The following is a 19,616-nucleotide window of genomic DNA, read 5'->3' as shown; positions in this document are numbered from 1 at the left end:
TAGTTAAATAGTAGAATTCATACCAAAGATGTCATGTCTATGCCAGAGCTCTGTAGGTAAAACCAGGCAAGATGCAAGTTGATTCTCCCCTAGTAATAAATAGAGCAAAAATTATTTGGACATGTTAGATGAAAAATCAGTTTTATACGTCTAGTTAAAAAAAATTAACAAATACAGGACTTCCTCTTTATTCTTAAGATGTGGTTCTTAGTAATATCAAAGAAAAGTCAAAGATCATTAGAGCAATTATGTTTTTGCCGTATGGGAGATGTGCACTGAAGGGTGTGCACTTAGTTGCACATTCATCTGACTAGGAATGTATGTTCTTATAAGTGGGTTTACTTGAATGTGTACTTTCTTGGAACTCAGTGTAGATCAACTTTTAGTTTATGAGGCAGATCTTTTTAGAGTTAAAAGGAACTATTGCTTTTTTATATCTACGGAAGATTTTTACACTGAAATTGCTAACAAATTTGCTAGGGCAATAAATGATACCTAACAAGCTGACAGGAGTACCAAAATGGTATTTGACAGAATACTTGATAGGACAGGATGTGTTTTAGGATTTTAATAGAAAAATATCTATTCCTAGCGAAATGCTTGTATCTTACTTATCAAGGAATAGTTTACTCTTTCTGATAGAATTCTATATTTATTTACTGTCCAGAGAGTCATGTGTGAAATGTGACTAAGGTCTTTCTGACCACAAACTGCACAAAGATCTCATTACTCTAATGGGTGGGATGGTCACTGCATTCGAGGTAGGGATCAGTTGTTGAGTAGTGACATAAACTGTACTGAGTAGCTGCCTTAGTGGTGTATTGTGGTCAGCTTGATAGCCAGTGCTAATAAGGACTGGAAAGGAGAAGGTGGTGATGTGGTAAACTGTAATGTCTGTAATTGAAAATGGTCAAATGCTGACTTTGAGGGCACCATAACTTTGGGGTTTGCTACAGCATTGTTACACCTTGGCTTTGTGGCTCGTATGGCATTCCATGAAGTCCATGGTTAGGACAGAGTAAAGAAGGCTTGGATATAAGAGGACCAAGCGATGTGTTTGGGGTGAGAGAGAGAAGGGATGGACTGGGGGAGAAAAGAAAGAAACTGCTGTCACCGCTACAGCAATAGGAAGTCATGAAGATCCTGTGTCAGAATCTGTCCCTTGAGTTAACTTCTTTTTTCTTAACTACTGTTAATGTCTCAAAATAATCATCTCATACTTTCTGCGTAAATAAATCACAAGAAGCATGTTCACTTGGTACTTTTTTTCCCAGCTTTAAAAAAAAAGGGGGAGAAAAGGGTCCTAAAATCAGTGATAAATCTGCTGCTTGTATCCTTTCAACATAGGAAGAAAATACGCAGTACACTGTAGATAGGACTGCTTAGGATGAGTACCAGCTGGTTTGTATTCCATGCACCTTAGTCTTGAGTTACTGCTTTTGGTCAGAAAAACTGAACAACAAATCTGGGTATCACCTGAGTAGTTAAAATACCATTGCTTAACCTTCTTTAATAATTTTATTAATAATTTTTAAATTCCCCAGCAGTAAATGGACATTGAGTCCATGGGACAAAACTAGAGCAACTCAGAAGTTTAATAATAATAATAGTAGTAGTAATAATAATAGTACTGATGAAATTTTTTAGAAAAGTTTCATAGACAGATGTGTGTGTGTTGTATATGTACACGTGTATATGTACACGTGTTTGTATACATAGAGAGAATGTATGTGTGTGAATATTGAGTCCTAAGTGGCAGTAGTTTCATACTCTATCTTTTTTTAGTCTCCACTGCTGTCTGACACAGACATAACCAATGTCTTCAGGCACAAATCATATTTCCAAGCAGCCAAACCACATTCCTTTCAGCACCTCACCCACAGGTGACACACAGTTAAAGGTAGCTGCATGGTACTTCTAGGCTTGAGTCTGGTTATAACTTAAAGCTGCTGTGGCTATGTGGAAGCATGTTACTACTCAGCAGCAATTAGAGAATTACTTGGCCATTTTGGTGCCAGTGTTGTACCATACAGGGTGTGAAATAATCCATTGTCACCAATCATCAGTGATTTAATAAATTAGATTAGGTTTAATAACTTACTTACAGTTGTGATCTACACTAATGATTCAACCAAAATGATTGAACTGCAGTAATCTAATGTTCTCTTAAGCAAACAGCTCAAGTTTTGGTTGTGTAATGTACTTTAGGCATCTTCCAATTTCAAAGGAAGAGAATTTGCTTGAAATTGGATCAGTATGTAACATGAGATACCCAGGCCCAAATACAAGAGCCTATTTTAAAAAGTCTGCAGCTGTCATTAAAAACCAAAAAAGTTTTGGAATTTCTTTTTTTGTTGGATTTTTTTGCTGTTGTTTTGTCAAGATTTTTTGTGGTGTTTTGGTTCATTGGGTTTGGATGGGTATTTTTTGCTTAATCTCAGTTTTGGTTGATTGCAGTGGTTTAGTGGGTTTTTTATTGCGAAAACACTTGACTCATCAAGTAATGGTTTTAAACTGTTACAGATTTAAATTGTCAGAGAACAGAGTTTTGCGAGAGGAAGGGGACAGACTTACTGTAATATCTTAATTCATAGGTATTGACAAGACTATTGCTGCCTGTGTTGGAACTCAGACACTAAAGTAGTTCAGAATAGCCTTGTAAACAGCTTAGAAACTAATAAAATCAACTTAGTATCTTGAAATGCTTTTCTTTCCTCTCTTTTTCTGTTTGTCCTTGTCCTCCCCTGACCCCTGTCCCCATATAGATACACCCAGTATTACAGCTAAGCTAATTAATGAACAGAAGGAAGATAAAGAAAAAAAGAACTATGAAGAGAAAGAAAAAGTTAAAGCAGAAAATGGATTTCAGGACAATTACAGTGTTGTTGTTGCTTCTGGTATGTCTTTCTCTTCTGTCTTTTATAAAATGGATCTTTCTGGTGTTAAAAGTGTGTGTGTGTGGAAGAAAATACCTACCAATAATTAATTTTACTACTAGTGATGGTTAGAAAAATTGTAGTACCCAGTACTACAGTTTTAATGTAACTGACTGTTAGGTAGCAAGGATTGATTCCTGGTGGAACAACTGCCTCTAGCAGATTATAGTGTGACAAATTTGTACCTACATGTATGTGTCAGTGATATCTTCATGGAAGCTGTTGCTAGGGTATTTTACAGCATTTTTTAAAGACACACCTGGAGCTTGGTGGGTATTATTACTTCTACCTTTTTGCAGGAGCTGGTGCATCAGAGTTTAACCACCTCTATACCCAAAATATGCTTTGGAAATAAAATGTATCCACATACTTTGCATAATAACTAGTGCTATTCTGCTAAAAACTGTCAGATGGAGATGTCAGCATAAAACCATGTTATTCCACTTGGAAACAACTAATACTGGAGTTTCTTTAAAAACATTCAGTTTATAAAAAGTAATGTGTCAAACCTTCAGAAGTCTTTCATGTAAACCATTTTCCTGCAGACCTATTGTTAGAGGATATAGATTGAACACAGTAATTTTGCAGTGGTACACAAATGTTACTGTTCAGATGATGGCTGTAGAAATCATTAGTCTTTCAGTTTGAAGTTGATTAATGAACTTCAAACTACTTCCTTTCTATCTAGCTTTCTGCCATTGTTGAGGTACCTTAAGCTCGTTCATACTTCATGAAGCATAAAGCAGAGATGCTGATTTCCTTTGACTTTTGGCACCAATATTTCTTAAGCTTTTTATTTCAGGTTTTTTGATGTAGATGCAACTTTAAAGCAATTGTTGAATAGGCCAGTAGCTTCACTGAACTTGGTATACATTTAAAACCCCATAGCTGTGTTAATTAAAGCATCTTTATTTGACAAGACATTTACAGTAGGTGCCACTTAAACAAGTTAAACATGTTTTTGTCGTACCTAAAGTATTAACAGGTTCAGTCAAAGGTTTAATAATAAATAAATGAATAAAAAATCTGGAAAGAAACAAAAATATTATGCCAGGCTTGAAGATAGGGCATAGCATAGTCAGCCATGTCATTCCAGTTGCATTGCTCATCCTACTGCGTGATATAGCCCATTCTCTATTATAAAGAAGCAGATTTCAGTTTTTTCTGATGTTATTTCCAGTTTTCTCCAATTTAGCAAGAGAGTTTAAATGTAAGCTTATTTCATTTGCATTTGTTTTTACTACCTGTTTGTCAAATATTTTCGTCTTTTGTCATTATTTTTTCATATATATTCTGAGGGTTTTTTAGTGTCCTCAGAATCTCAAGAAGTTAAAAGTCTTTAACTTTTTACCTATTCGTAAAATTAATAAAGGGAGAAGATGGTATTTGCAGCCTGGTCTTCCTGAGGCAAGCTAGTTTAGTGTACTGAGTTTATTGGACAATGTCTTGCATATTAGAGCTGTTCCTAATGATCAGCTGAACCCAGAGTGTATTACAGCATTTGAAGTGTGGATGTTGTTAGTTTTGTGTTGGCTCTTGGACAATGATAATAATTGTCCAAGTTAGTAATTGTCTTTGTATCTTGACCTGCTGGCTTTTTACCTTGGTCTCTCACCTGCACAGAAGGGTACATGATTGCAGTATAATTTTGCTGTACCTCAAGTCAGCTTAAGCTGTCTTAAGATAAGGCAGTCTTGCTGTGTAATAACAGTAAGCTTTCATGCAGCTATTCTACCTCCTAATTTTCATGTAGTGATTACTTCAAGTGTTTTGGGGCTAGGGAACTTGAAAAGCACATTTAAAGACACTTTTCATCCCATGTGGTACTGTCAGTACTGGAGCTAAAGTCGCCTTTGTAGGCCAGACAAGCAGTTGTTATCTGTAGTCTGTGCTGAAATGTCTGTCAATTTGGAAGATTTTGCCTTTCTTGCTTTCAGGTGAAAAGACACCCTAAAAAAGTTTTGCTGTGAGACATTCTCTTTAATAAGAGCATAATTGGAATAGCTTTTGCTTTTTTCACGCATGGTATGGTCTATTTATGGTTTGGTTTATGTTTGGGGCTTTGGAGAATGCACAGCCTTTTAACTAAAAATACTGGGATTATATTCAAATTATATTCATTATGTTTTATACATGGATGTTATTCTGGTATTTAATTAGCCAGTGAGGTTAAGTTCTTACTTTTTTTCTATCATTGAAGGTTTTGAGTACGTTGTATCTTGGCTGAAGGTATTAAATACTAGAACAACTTGAAATTTTTTACTTCTGTACTAGGTTTGAAATCTCAGTCAAAAAGAGCTGTTTCATCCACCCCGCCACGTCCACCATCAAGGCGAGGAAGAGTGATGGCAGATAAAGTTGGTACTTCTTCCTCAGGAGGAGAATCTTCCAGCAAGACCATTAGTGTTCCAGTCTTTCATCTATACCATAAGCTACTACCAGGTAACTTCAATAATACAGTTTAAACATCAAAAATTTTTCAGTGGCTGATATGTGATCAGGAAGCAGTTACAATGGTAATGGGCATTAGCATCTTGGAAGTGTGGAACCTTTCTGGGCTGGTAACAGCTTTCAACTAGAAATAATTTTAGGATCAGCAACTGCAGTGTTGTAGCATCATAGCAGCTTGAAAAAAGTAGCAATTATGTTGATCTCCCTTGAAGTTTAGTACCTCGTTCCTAAAAAAACCTCTCAAAACACTTCCATTTTCACTCACAAATGAAAGCAGGGTGGGTTTGTAAGGTGGCTTAGGTTTTCTTCCATGTGCAAGGCAGAACTGAACTGGTACCAGTGCCCTATTACTTGAGGTTCTGAATGGGCAACCGTCTTGCATTGCTCTCTGAAAGGTTGATTTGCCAGTTCAGGAATATTCTTGAATTCCCTAACATTTGTGTTTTAAAGCAACACCATGTTAAGCAGTTAGTCATGTTCCATGTGTATCAGATACAGTATGGCAAGGTTGCCAAGTTGGTCGCAAGGTAGGCAGGCTCTCTTGCGTAGAAAGAAATTGGTGTGACTTAGATCAGGAATAAAGGACAGAAACATGGGTGAAACACTTCAATATTATGCCAAACAGCTTCTTGTCTGGATCCAGCTAATGGAATTCGGTGGTTAACTTCTGATCAAAGTAATTTTCACCCAAAAAACCCCTAAATTTGAAACTTACTATCAAATTACCAGCTTTGGGCTATCCTCTGGCAATTATTGGCAGGATCACAAACTTGGATTAAAATATCTAAAATTGGTAAGCAAAACCTTGTGGGATGAGTCCTGTGATCGGTGTGCCATGATGGATGGTTACAGGCTTTTCCAGAGGGGTAGGCAGGTCAGGCGAGCATCAGGCACAGCATCGCCAGCCGGGCAAGGGAGGGGATTGTCCTGCTCTGCTCTGCACTGGGGCAGCCTCACTTCAAGTGCTGGGGGCACTTTTGGGTGGCACAATATAGAAAGGACATAAAGCTGTTAAAGAGAATCTAGAAGAGAGCAATGAAGAGGGTGAAAGGCCTTGAGGGGAAGCCGTATAAGGAATGGCTGAGGTCTCTTCGTTGGTTCAGTCTGGAGGAGAGGAGACTGAGGGCAGACCTCATTGCAGTTACAACTTCCTCATGAGGGGAAGAGAAGGGGCAGGCACCAATCTCTTCTCTGTGGTGACCAGTGACAGGATGTGAGGGAATGGCCTGAAGCTGTGTCAGGGAGATTTAGGCTGGATATTAGGAAAAGGTTCTTCACTAAGAGGATGGCTGGGCATTGGAACAGGCTCTCCAGGGAAGTGGTCACAGCGCCAGCATGACAGAGTTCAAGAAGTGTTTGGACAATGCTCTCAGGCACATGGTGTGACTCTTGGGGCTATCCTGTGTAGGGCCAAGAATTGGACTTTGATCCTTGTGAGTCCCTTCCAACTCAGGATAATCTGTGATAGTCGTATTCTGGAGATGAGATCAAAACCCAGTGCCCGTTTTCAGTATTTAGCTGTCTTGTGATGGTCGTGTAGACCATTCTGTATTTGTTATCTGGTCGTGTCTTGCACAGCAGACAGTTGTTACAAAAAAATATGCCATGCAAAGAAAATCAGCGATGGGGAAAAAAGGGCAGAAAACTTACTCACTTGTACAACGGCAAGGTATTTTTAATTTTTGTTTTTCTTAAGACACAATCTTCAATTGAAGAAACAGGTTGTTACTGAAGAACTCTTGGGTGTTGTTTTACTTGGTTAAATACAGTCAAGATGAAATGGACATGCTATTTATTATATGATCCAACTCTAAAATGTTTCATGTGTAAATCTACTTGTTGTCAGGCAAAATTTTTCTGCATTGAGAGTAGCTTGTAATTTCAGGGAAGAACATATTTGTAACCAACAAAGTGGCCAAAATCTGAGTTTTGAGTAATCAGTTTGGACTGTATTGCATGTGCATTTCAAGTCGACATCGCTGTGGAGAAAAGTAGTCCTGGGCAGTGCTCTTCTTTTTTTATTTTTTCTGCTGAGTTCTGCTGTCTTGACACAGGAGTAGTGAGCTATGCTTGAGATTAGTAGGACTGAAAAAGAATTGCAGGTTTCTTTGTTTTCCACTTCTTCCAGTACCATTCATTTTACCTTTGGGTCACACATACCTCTATGCCCCCACAATCCAAGGGTGATGCATAGGTGGTGTTTAATAGAAGGGGACAGCCAGTACCAACTTAAAATGCACGTCAATTTACAGCCTTAGCCATTTACTAAATACGCCAAATGCTTGTGCTCTCAGCACAGAGCTGCCTTAGGGAATGTTGGCATAGATCTTTTTGATGATTGGTTCCAAACTGATGGGGCCCCTTTTCCCAAGAGGACAAATGGTGAAATTAAGGCCTTAGTTTGGAGCCAGATAATATTTAGTCTATTTGGCATCTGCGGTGCAGGTAATGAACAGGACCTGGATATGTATGTTAAAATAACCCAATCAGAATTTTCCTCTCTGACTTGATGCCATTGTTGTCTAGGTCAGCCATTACCAGCTGAAATGACACTTGCCCAGCTTCTGACTCTGCTGTATGACCGTAAACTCCCTCAAGGATACCGATCAATAGATTTGACAGTTAAACTTGGTTCCAAAGTAATCTCAGATCCAAGCTTATCAAAAACAGACTCATTTAAACGTCTTCACACAGAAAAAGGTGAGTGTTCTTACTTTTTTGCTATATTCCTTTTTAAAATGTTTTTATTTGGGAAAAAAATTGCTTTGATTTTCTTGATGAGAAAGAGGAGTTTTCTGTATTTTCTTGGATGATTTTCCTGAGCTATTCTTTTCTAGACAAGAGCTAAACTTCACAATAAAGTACAAATTCATTGCCTATCTAAATTGTATCTATAAGATGCTCCAATATGGTTGTTCTGGTTTCACTTTTCTTTCTTGATTGTAATGTTGCATGTGATACAATTATGATTGTATAGTTACAGTATATTTTACTTCTTGACATGTATATCAGTTCTCTCTAGTAAGTGTTTGTGCTGATAACCAGGGCAGATTAAGTAATACAGGAGCTCTTTGAAACCATATGAATTAGAAAAGCCTGGGAAATTTTTTATTGTGGCAGCTTTAGGTACCAAATGCTGCTTTGAAAATGGGGATTTCTCTCAAGCCCATCTAAGCAGGTCTTATAACTCCAGCTATAAAAACATGTATCAGTTTTTAACATTTTATAATATGATATATTTCTTGGTAATACTTTTGCCAATTGCTTACTATCTACTTGCTGGAGAAGGGAGGAGGTCTATCCCAGGAATTCTAAAATGTTTTTGTATCATTTCTTTAGGCAAGACTTATAGTAACGGGACTTTGAAATTAAGATAATTGTGATCTGCTGATCATCAGCCTGCTGACACAGCATGGAACTCCAAAGTTAATAATTCAGTTATTTTAAGACCGGGACTTCTTTTAATGACTGTTCACTTTATAGTCTGTTTCTAGAAAAGATAAGAAACAGAAGCGTTGAAAAAAAAAATTCGTGATGTCTCATTTGAAATAAGCATTTCATGACTCCATGTAGTATCTGGATATACATATCTGTCACACTATTGAGAGACCTATCTCTTTCAAATAATACTTTTGTTTAGTTATGCTCTTTATTTAAATTCTAAATCTACAATAAATACTTTACTATTTGAATAAAACTCAAATTTTTAGAGAAGGTTCAGTAGTAGTAGAGCTGCATGTGAAGACATAAAGGCCCTCTGAACTTTTGTTAAGTTACTGGGCACTTTATTTTTTAAACTTGAGACAAATACTTTTGAAAATTTGAGTTTTTCATTACAGATCCATTGATCTGTGGTGCTATACAGCAAAAATTAGTTACATTCACAGTCACCACTCAGCAATAATGAAGGTCAGAGCTACTGCGTTTTCATGACTACTTTGTAGTATCTAGAGAAATCATTCTTACTTATCAGTATTTCTTTACTTGCTACTTAAAGTAGACTGGGGGTTTTTTTACACCATCCATGCTGTATAGATTTTATAGCTTCACAGGTGTCTCTAGTCCTGCATTTACTACTACCTGAGGAAAAGTGCCATTTATTAACATTTTTTTCTTTGTGCTTCGCTGCCATTGAGATCAGCAGTTTTCCACAGCTGAAGTGCATGACTTCACTGAAAACTTGGAAAATATTTACGGAGGCGAAATGGCTTAAATTGGGTTGTAAGAAGGTTAACCTAAGCAAGGACTTGAGAAGCATGTTTAAGTGTAACTCCTTGTGTGAATTTGAAGATGATATTGTATTTGCACTCACAATGAAAGGATCTGCCTATAGCCGTACTCACTGAGAACTTAGTTGTCAAGTGCTTTTCCAGAGAAGCAGCTTTCTGTGCATTGTCAGTATCTCCGTGTTCCTAATTTCTTGTTTTCTTCCTTTGGGAAGGTTTACAGCTTTTTACACTGCAAAACTGAGAGTTGAGGGGTTTTTGTCAAAATCTTTATTTTAAAACCATCATTATGAAGGATGTTTAACATTTCTTGTGGTCTGATCAATTCATGCCATTGCAAGCAATTGAATTGCAAATCACGTTCAGCCCAGTGAGGTGGAATCCTCCATATGTCTGCTGGAAGGCAGTTCCTTGCTGATAGCAGCATGTTTGTGACACCCTCAGCCGCTATCTCTGGGGAAAAAGAGCACTTCCACAGAGGAGATTTCTGCCTGTGTCCTTAAGAGCAGTAGACATCAAAGCTGTATGTACTGAAAGTGTTAGGCTTGAATGTTTTCTTACAAGATTATCCTGCTTTGAAAGTATCTGTCACCTTTTCTTTGTCTATGAAAGACTTCTTCAGACAGACAGACTTCTCATAGTCTGTGTGTTTGAATTAGCATGAATTGATGTACATATTCCTACATATCCCTGATCTAAGCTTATTCAATCTTACACTTTGATCGTATAGTTCCAAAGCACTGTGATCCTCCCACAGCATATCCATGATGTCCTTGTAAAATGGTGTTTCTTGCATGTTTAAAAGTTGAGAATTAGGATGGGGAAAGACCTGCTGTTTCCTATTCTCTTTCAAATTAGAGAAGAAACAGTTTTAAAAGATGAAATATCTGTTAAAAGATGCAGTGTCTGCTGTTTAAAAATTTTTTCATAAGAAATTTGTTTTGGTAGCTGCATGAGTTATTCTTTAATGTGCTTCTGTGTTTTTACAAGTATATAATAAATAATAGCCCGTGTGCTGTGTATTTGGAGTATAACTATGGATTATTGTGGGTGTCAGACTGCTCACAGCGAAGAGATAGTAAGACCACTTTCTCTCTCCTGCCTTTTGACATGGCTATACTGTGAAGACTTGGAGGACCCCTGCATTATATTGTTTAATAATATAATCTGCAAATCAGATTTTTAGATTAAATATATAAAATATATAAAATGAAGTTTGCCTGTGGCAATTATCAAAGAGGGTTTATTTTTGGCAATAAGGAATTGTGGTAAGGTTCAGTATATTCTGTATATACCTGTGTGCATCAGTGCATAGAATGTTGATTTTTTTTGTCTGTTGTACAAAATATTAGGGTGCTTAGTCATAAACTGGGAGGATGGAGGCAAGTAGAAAGAAATCCAGATCGTGATCTTTTTTCATGAGGAAGAGTAGAATTAAATTTCACAGCTTTCACAGAGGGACATTTTGACACCTCACAGAGAGGAGATGTGAGAAGCAAAACTAATTTAAGGTTAAGATTATCTTTCCTTTCTTCAGCTATAAACTCTTTATTGGAGAGTAACAAACCTACACTTAACTTCTAGATGAAAGGCATTGTTAAAAGGTGTCATTACTCCAAAATTAGCAAAGTCTTGAAGGCATAGATCAAATTCTAATAATACATAGAATTCTAATAATTAACATGTAGCCCTGTACAAATAATGATAAGTTTGACATGGATCTGCTGTCACTGGCAAAAGGTACCACTAACACTTTTATTTTCTTCTGATATTCTTGCATTCATTCATTTCAGGTTCTTGGCTCAGTCTTTGCTTCAGAAGAAGCCACTACTTTTGTCGTCCACTTTTAAGTGAAGACAAAGAGATAAACACAGTACTAATGATATGTATTCATTTCCTTTACGTTTGTGTTTTTGTAGAGCATGCAGATTTACTGGGACCTTGCCCTGAAGATGAAGCCATCAGTCCTGGGGATGAGTGTATGGATGCAGTTCTAGATGAATCACTTCTTGAAACCTGTCCCATTCAGTCTCCACTGCAAGTTTTTGCAGGCATGGGTGGATTGGCTCTTATTGCAGAGAGACTCCCTATGCTTTATCCTGACGTAATTCAGCAAGTGAGTGGAAAAAAATAAATGTCGGAAAACACGCTGAGAGTATTTTGTTTGTTTAAGGACAGTATTTTCCTTATATTTCTCTATGGTTCAGTTTAACTTCTCAGTTACGTGGGGAAGCTACTTTAAAATAGGCAAGTGCCTAACTCCACAGCCCTGTCCAGTTATACATGTGCTTCCCTGTCCGTGTCATAGACTGCCTGAGTAGCCAGGCCCTTGTGGGACTAAAGCATGAATTGAGGGTTGCTGTTTGCCTTGCTTCTGTTAATGTGAAATACCTTGGAGGGTGCAGTAAAATAAAGTTGCTGATGTACTGTAAAGGCATACTTGCTTATCAGTCAATTGCTCATGTAAGTGTACCCTCATAGATATTTTTATGGTTAAGTGAAGTTCAGTTCTCAAAGCCGATGATGTAATTTTATTATTATAAATAACGGTATCATCTTAATTATATTTATATTAATAAATAATAGTTACTCTTTATATACTTATATATAGATAATTCCTCTGGATGCACTGATAGGCATTTCGAAGGTGTCAGTAGTGGCATTAGTGTGGAATTACTCCTTTGGCTGCTGTTCTAGGTACACAATGCTAAAAAGGGAAAAAATAACCTACGAATTATTCATATCGTATTTGACTATATTTTTAAAGTTTTTGGCTGATAGTCCTAACAGGAAAGAATATTTATTCCCTTTGAACCTGAATTAATCATGACTTAAGGGTGCTGAACAGCACCCTGACTGTCAAATTATGGCAACCATAAGAACCTTGTAGTGAGACTGGGTAATTAGCATGCATCCTTTGTAAATAGTTCTACAAAAGCCTTAGGGGTGTAGTACCAACACAGTTCAAAAATTACAAGTTAAGGAAAAGTATTTACATAAACAGTGTATTATGAATTCCAAGAGGGATAATGTGTACTCTGTATTGAAGAAAACTGAAGTGTGGAACTCTGCAACATGTGAAAGGTAACATATGACCATGAGAAATTTCATTCCTTTTTTTCCTTATTTTTCTATGGTGCTGGGAACTTAATGTCTTTTCACAATTTCTTAGCTTGAGATATATGTTTAGATTCAAATACTGAATAAGAATTCTGTGATCCATAAAAAAAATTAAATACAATAATACCACATAGACTGTTCAGAGTTAAGACTGATGACTTCTCCAGATCCTTAATTCTTTAATTTGACTTTTATATTTCTCCAAGTCACTGGTACTTCTGATTCTCCTAATGTGAAGATAATTGGAATAAATGCTGCAAAACATGGCTTTGACTTGAAATTAGGAATTTGGTATTCTGGATAAATTCTGTAAAGGCTTTTTATATTAATTTTTTCCAGTTTAGATCAGTCTGGTAATAAGTACTAAAATTCTAAATATGATGGAATCAGTTTATCTGAATAGCATGAAAGCCTGAAACCTCTGTGATGTTTAATTACGAGAGGCACCTCGGTGTTATAATTTCATTTAAATTGTTTGATTGTGTCTTGGGGCACTGTACAGCTACTACCCTCTTAAGCTCTGATTCCCATCATAATGCTTGACTGCACAGTCCTCTGGTCATAAAACAGACTGTTCTGTTAGAGTATGATAGTAATAAAGCCTGCCAAATCAATCAAAAGCTCAAAAGGATCACAAGTTGCTACAAGACTGCTAAGATACCTGAAGTTATTCCTAGTTTTTAAAGGCATTATGATTAATTTTTCTTCTTTTTGCAATATGTAATTAAAAATTAAATACTTATGTTCACATTGTTTAATGTTAAAAATAAAAGGGTCATTTCTTATTTAACAGTCTGCTATATAAACTAATCTTGTATTTACTTCAGAGTAATTTGTGTCTCTTATGCCTCTGTATTTAAGCAACACACTTTAACTGAGGATTTTAGATAGGCAAAATAAGTTTGCTTGCTTGTGTAGGTACAACTTCCTAGCAGTGTATTGAAAATGCAACAAGTACGCCCTTTTCAGCCATTTAGCGTGGTCCCTGTATGTGCAAATGGTAGAGTATTTCATGTGACTTCTTTATTGTGTCCTACATTAAGATTGCATGTGTTTTAGATCCTAACTATAATAAAATTTTTGTCTAAGGGTTTAACTGAATGACCGCCAAATTTCTTTGTTGTTTCTGTTGGTTAAGGTGAGCACTCCAGTGGTTACGTCAGCCACGCAGGAAAAACAGAAGGACAGCGATCAGTTTGAATGGGTTACCATTGAACAATCAGGGGAATTGGTGTATGAAGCACCAGAAACAATCGCTGCAGAACCTCCACCGATCAAGTCAACAGTCCAGACTATGTCTCCCATACCTGCACATTCTTTGGCTGCCTTTGGTTTATTTCTCCGTCTCCCGGGCTATGCTGAGGTGCTGCTAAAAGAACGGAAACATGCTCAGTGTCTGTTGAGATTGGTGTTGGGAGTTACAGATGATGGTGAAGGAAGTATGTGCTGTAATTATTACCTTTCTTTATAGACAACAGCTAGATCATTTTACTTAAATTTATTTGCACTGTATTGTTTTTAGCAGGAAGTTAGAATTGGTTTGTGCAGAACTGCGTTGCGGGCATCTTTGATAAACTCTTGTCTCTATTAAATTCTGTCTGGCAAAGTTTTATCACAATCGTCAGTATTCAAGGGTTCTCATCTCATGTCAGAGTAATTGTAGAATAAGCACTGATAAAACATACAGTGACACTGTCAAGATGACTACTTTCAGACAGAATGGTCTGAGTAGCTGGATATGCTTGGCTAATTGAGCAAACATCCAATAATTCTGCAACCAAATGCAGAATAATATGGATAAGAGAAAAGCTACAACAGATGGAGAGTAAACCACTGAATAATACTGTTCTAGAAAAGGGGAGTAAGATCTAAATATTGTGGTGATTAAATTGCCTAAGCAGAAGCTCTACCTTAAATGGTAGGAGTTCAGAGGGACAAATGGGATATTCTTCAGTGAATAAACAGACAAGCCAAGACAAAATTAGTTGTCAGTGTCTTTGCAAATGAACCTGGAATTCTGCATATGGTTCTAATATTTGTGTTTCTTATTATTTTGAAAAACTGGAAGAGTGTGTATGAAATGTGTTTTGGTATGTTTAAGGCATTTCCTTTCATTGGGTATTGTGCACTGATGCACTTCAGCAGCGTCAGGTTTACAGTTGAACTTCGTGATCTCAAAGGTCTTTTTCAACCTACGTGATTCTGTGATTATGACTTTGAAGAGAGTGCTGGTTTTTCTAGGCTGCAATCATCAGAAGCTGGTCTCTATTTAGCACTCTCTAGAGTGGTGTGCAACATGGACCTCGTAAGACCAGCTGGAAAACCAAGAGTCATGTTTGCCCTCCCTTCTGTTTATCTTTTTATTTCTCTGGTATTTAGGTGCAGGACAGTATAAGGTGCAGGACAGACAAGAATAAACTGGGCAATAAAAATTCAATCTAGCTGCTTACACCCACCTAATTTGAGTGCTAAATAACTGAAGAACTATATGCAGTTTCTGGAGTAGTCCCACTCCCTTAGTGCTGCAGGCAATTTTGATATCCTTTTTTTCTTTTTATTATAAAGAGACCTTCAGAATCTGGGTTGCTTTCTTTTTGTGTGTGTGTGTGCAGCCACTACTGCTATTGGAATACAGTTCCAGAACATAATTTTCTTGATGGGTAGGGGCTGCTTTAATTTTCAGCCTGTATTCTTATGCAGTCTGTGGCCAATAGCTCTTCTTTCTCCAATGCATTTGTTGATGGGAATAACATTCCCTCATAGCCTTTGTTTTAGCTGGACTAAACAGTCAGTTTCTCTATTCCCTAAGCCAAATGTCTGAATTCAACTCTACAAAATCTGGGTTCAGTTGTACACAGTAATCCACATTAGTTCTGTGTATAAACTATTAGTATCTTCCTTTTTTGTTTGAAATGCAGCTTTTCACATGTGTAGACTCTCATTACTTTCTTGCATAATATGAAGAGCTGCAATTATAAATCCATGGCTTATAGATTAAACATGGATTCAGTTGTCTGCAAAGATAAATAATGGGCAAATGTTTAGATTTTCTCTTTTTTGATTTGGCTATACCTGCAGTTATGGAATTCTATCAGATGGACTTATTTTCCAGAAGGTTTTGATTTTATTTATGACGATCCCAGTCAGAGGACTTTTGATCCTTTCTTGTTACTGTCTTTACAAAGAGTATCAGATAGATATGAATTAAGACATGTGTATGTATATGTGTGTGTAGATACATATACACACAAATTCAGGCATATGTATTTGTAATGTATTTCAGTTTAGATCTCTGGTTGATGATATAGCTGATAAACTCTTACGGGTGAGGGAGAAAATAAAATATTTAAAATAGGAAGCAAACTTCTGGACAGAGTTGGCTATTTTAAAGTATTTTCACTGTTTGAAGCATCTCCAGTTGTCTCTATTTATGTATGCACTGGAGAAGGAATGTGAAATGTATTGTTAGATATAGGAAAAAAATGAGACAGTTTCCCATATCTGAGTATCATGCATTGATAGGTCACTCCATTATTTGAATGTGGCTTTTAAAAGAAAATTTTTCCTCGTAATGCAAAGGGATTAAAAATTTTAAGTAATTGTAGCACAAAATTAATACATGCAACTCATCTAATTAAAATTATGTTAGTATTTCATCATGTATTCAGCTATAGAAACTTGGTTTGTGTCAGTGACTTAATGCACAGTTTGGGCACATGAATACCAAAAAAGAATCCTACATATGATAAATTACTACTGCTGCTTGTCAGCTGAGCTGCTATAAGCTAATCACATGCATTCTTTACCTTGCTGTATTTGGAATGATTAAAAATATATATGTATTTTAAAAAAAAATTAGTCAAAACCACCTTCCAAACCAGTTTTCTCCCTGGAAATGGCAAATCAGATTTTCAAAATTTGGTTCTTAACCAAATCCATGAATAAAATGAAGAAACATTCTTTATTCTACACTTTCCTCATGATAAAATTTTTGAAGTGAAACATAGTATTAGCTAGCTTTACTGTATGTGAATGCTTAAGTCCTTAGTAGATTTCTGTATGTTCATAAACTATTGCAGAGATTAATAGGCTGTATTGAACTATTGAAAGAAAATGTGGGTTTGATATTTTTCTTCTTCAACCTAGGTCATATCCTGCAGTCTCCTTCAGCAAACGTGCTTCCCACTCTGCCCTTCCATGTGTTGCGCAGTTTGTTCAGCACGACGCCGCTGACTACTGATGATGGAGTACTGCTGAGGAGGATGGCACTGGAGATCGGGGCTATCCATCTCATCCTGGCTTGTCTGTCTGCTCTCAGCCACCACGCACCAAGAGTGCCCAACTCTAGTCCCAACCAGGCAGAGGTAGGCTTATCAGCACCCTATGTACCACCCAGAAGTACTAAGAGTTTTAACTATAAAAAAGAAAATAATCTCATTGCTTTCATTGTAGCCTAATTTTTGCAGACGTTAAAAATAATTATTAATACTTGATTAGGTAATTGTCCCTGCATGTTGCAAATAAACATAGTAATCCTGAAAGTAGGCTTTTCATGAAAGTAGAGAAAGAAGGCTTGTCTTGAAGCATTGAGGTGTAGTTTCTTTCACAAGACATTCTTATTCAGGACAGGCAAAATGCTCAATGAATGGTGGTTCTTTAGTACCCATTAGATAGCACAACCTCATGACCTTATTTAACATTCCCATCATCTAAACTCTTGGTTACAAACTCTCTCCTTTCAAATGCTTCACAAATATAAATGAGTTGTGAAAATTAATGAATTAATGAAATGATTTTTGTTACTGTCTTTGTACTGATATTTAAATGAGATCTCAAGACAAAAATTTTCCATAATGTTCAAGATCCCAAATTAATCTCAAAAATCCAACTTACTTCACGGTATTTCCCATATTATACCACCCTCTATTCAGAATATGTGTACTCTGATTTTGTTTTTAGGATTGTAAGTTACCATTTCTGCATAATGTACTACTTGTCTATAAAAGTGTTTAGAAAAACCATTAATGACTTTCCCTCTTTAGCATTGTTTTGGTAGAGTCTTGCATGAAACAGTTCCTGGTGGCTGAATATGGATTAGTAGCTGCAAAATGTAGGTCTGTCTGTATTTTAGCAGCTCTGATACTGATGAACGTTGAGCAAGCCAAGAGATGAAGCTGTGCCTGAGAATAATTCACTTTAATGGCTAATCAAATCCAAGGGGTAGCTGAGAGATTCTACTTCTAATGGGGTATCAGGCTGCTGACACATTAACACCTTAGCATTTTTGCATGTTTGGAGGGAAAGGGCAACCATTAATTCTTATTTCTGCTTCAATAATACCATGACCCCTTAAATAGCTTGCTTTCTCATAATTCATGCCTATCAAGTGATAGATGGTAGCTTGAAACGAGAGATCCATCAGGCCTGCACTGAGGCTTGTATTTCTGGGGCCAGACTCTCCCTTAAGTGCTTTAATTCAGTGCTTATGACAGTCCTCTTGAGTGTTAAAGGTACTACATGTTCAGGAGTGATGTAATGGGTAATGTCTACATGAAAATAACCACACAGCTGTTTCATCGCCAAGACACATTACATTCCCAGTGTAAAAGTTAAAAGATGATTCCAGACTACTGTCAGTATGATACTTCACAGGTGATAACTTCTTCTACCATTGCAGTTTGTTCGTACATAATTTCTTTCCTTTAAAATACAATCTTTAACAATGTCACTGAAGAAGATCTGAACAGAAAATGAAACCTTTTGGAGCCATAAAAAAAATATTGCATGGTGTGGTTTCCAGCTAATTGTCACCAAGTAATGAAAGTAACAAGTTGCTTGTTTAGGGTGCTAAATATGTAAATAGGAAAGCATCGGTTAAAAAATGCTTATAAGAATTTTTTCTACATTCTTTTCACCAATGACCTGCTAAGTTTCAAAAACTAGTGTAAGTGCTTCCACAGTTTCATGAGGGCTAAGCAGAGTAATATTGGAGTTGTTAGTAAAATCACTGAGGCAGACCATTGGTAAAAGCTGTGCAAGCACTGCTGGAAAAATGCTCTCTCAGAAAATTTTAAGGATGCGTCCGTTCCTCCCTCTTAAGGAGGTAGTGTGTATTTTAGTGACACAGAGATCACGTGTCAGAGCTATACACGTAACTTACTCCTCTTGCTGTTTTGGAGCATTTATTCAAAATCAGCAAATACTTGAGCATCTCAGTGTTTCAGTTCTGTTCTCTTGATAACATTTCCACTCACATCCCTTTCATCTCATTCTGTTATTAAACTTGACTAGGTGTTAAACAGCAATAATTACAGAGCTGCGATATTTAGAATTATATTGATTAAGTAGCATTTTAATACCTTTCATCATTTAAGCAGTAATAGTATCTTAAAAGAGAACAACAAAGGGCTTACAGTACTGGTCAAATTGAAGAACCACTTTCAACAATTTACTGCTGACCTTTACCAGAGCTCCATATATGTGGCAGTCTTTCCTATGGAAAGGTTTAATTTCACTGGATCCTGGTGATATCTTTATAAAGTTAATAAACTGGGATTACATTCTTTTGCATAACAAAGGCTTTTTAAAGATAACGCTGCTAAGATGAAATCATGAAATAATTGTGATTTTCTTTTTTTTTTTTTTTTTTTTTAACCTTAGCCACAGGTGTCAAGTACACACAATACTGCATCAACAGAGGAGCAGCAGTTGTACTGGGCTAAGGGTACAGGCTTTGGAACAGGCTCTACAGCTTCAGGATGGGATGTTGAACAAGCTTTGACTAAGCAAAGACTAGAAGAAGAGCATGTGACCTGCCTTCTACAGGTGTGTAATTATGAAATGTTGATTAATGAGAAGCACTTAAAGCATTAGGACTGGATAG

General features: G+C 36.7%; 1 protein-coding gene across 6 annotated transcripts in view; it reads left to right on the top strand.

Moving 5' to 3' along the window:
* BIRC6 (baculoviral IAP repeat containing 6) overlaps positions 1 to 19,616 on the top strand; it is a 174,355-nt gene that overhangs the window by 100,437 nt on the left and 54,302 nt on the right. For 5 of the 6 annotated variants that reach the window (XM_032102542.1, XM_032102544.1, XM_032102545.1 and 2 more), the window contains 7 exons: positions 2,766 to 2,897; positions 5,211 to 5,378; positions 7,914 to 8,087; positions 11,533 to 11,729; positions 13,872 to 14,172; positions 16,880 to 17,097; positions 19,394 to 19,558. In XM_032102542.1, the coding sequence (XP_031958433.1) occupies positions 2,766 to 2,897; positions 5,211 to 5,378; positions 7,914 to 8,087; positions 11,533 to 11,729; positions 13,872 to 14,172; positions 16,880 to 17,097; positions 19,394 to 19,558 (1,355 nt within the window). The remainder of the gene's footprint in view (positions 1 to 2,765; positions 2,898 to 5,210; positions 5,379 to 7,913; positions 8,088 to 11,532; positions 11,730 to 13,871; positions 14,173 to 16,879; positions 17,098 to 19,393; positions 19,559 to 19,616) is intronic. The other variant, XM_032102547.1, reaches the window with a different exon arrangement.

Source organism: Corvus moneduloides, chromosome 3 (genome assembly GCF_009650955.1).
Source record: "Corvus moneduloides isolate bCorMon1 chromosome 3, bCorMon1.pri, whole genome shotgun sequence".
In the NCBI taxonomy this organism is placed as follows: domain Eukaryota; kingdom Metazoa; phylum Chordata; class Aves; order Passeriformes; family Corvidae; genus Corvus; species Corvus moneduloides.
The sequence above is the reverse complement of the archived record's forward strand: the minus strand, read 5'-3'. Positions and strand labels throughout refer to the sequence as shown.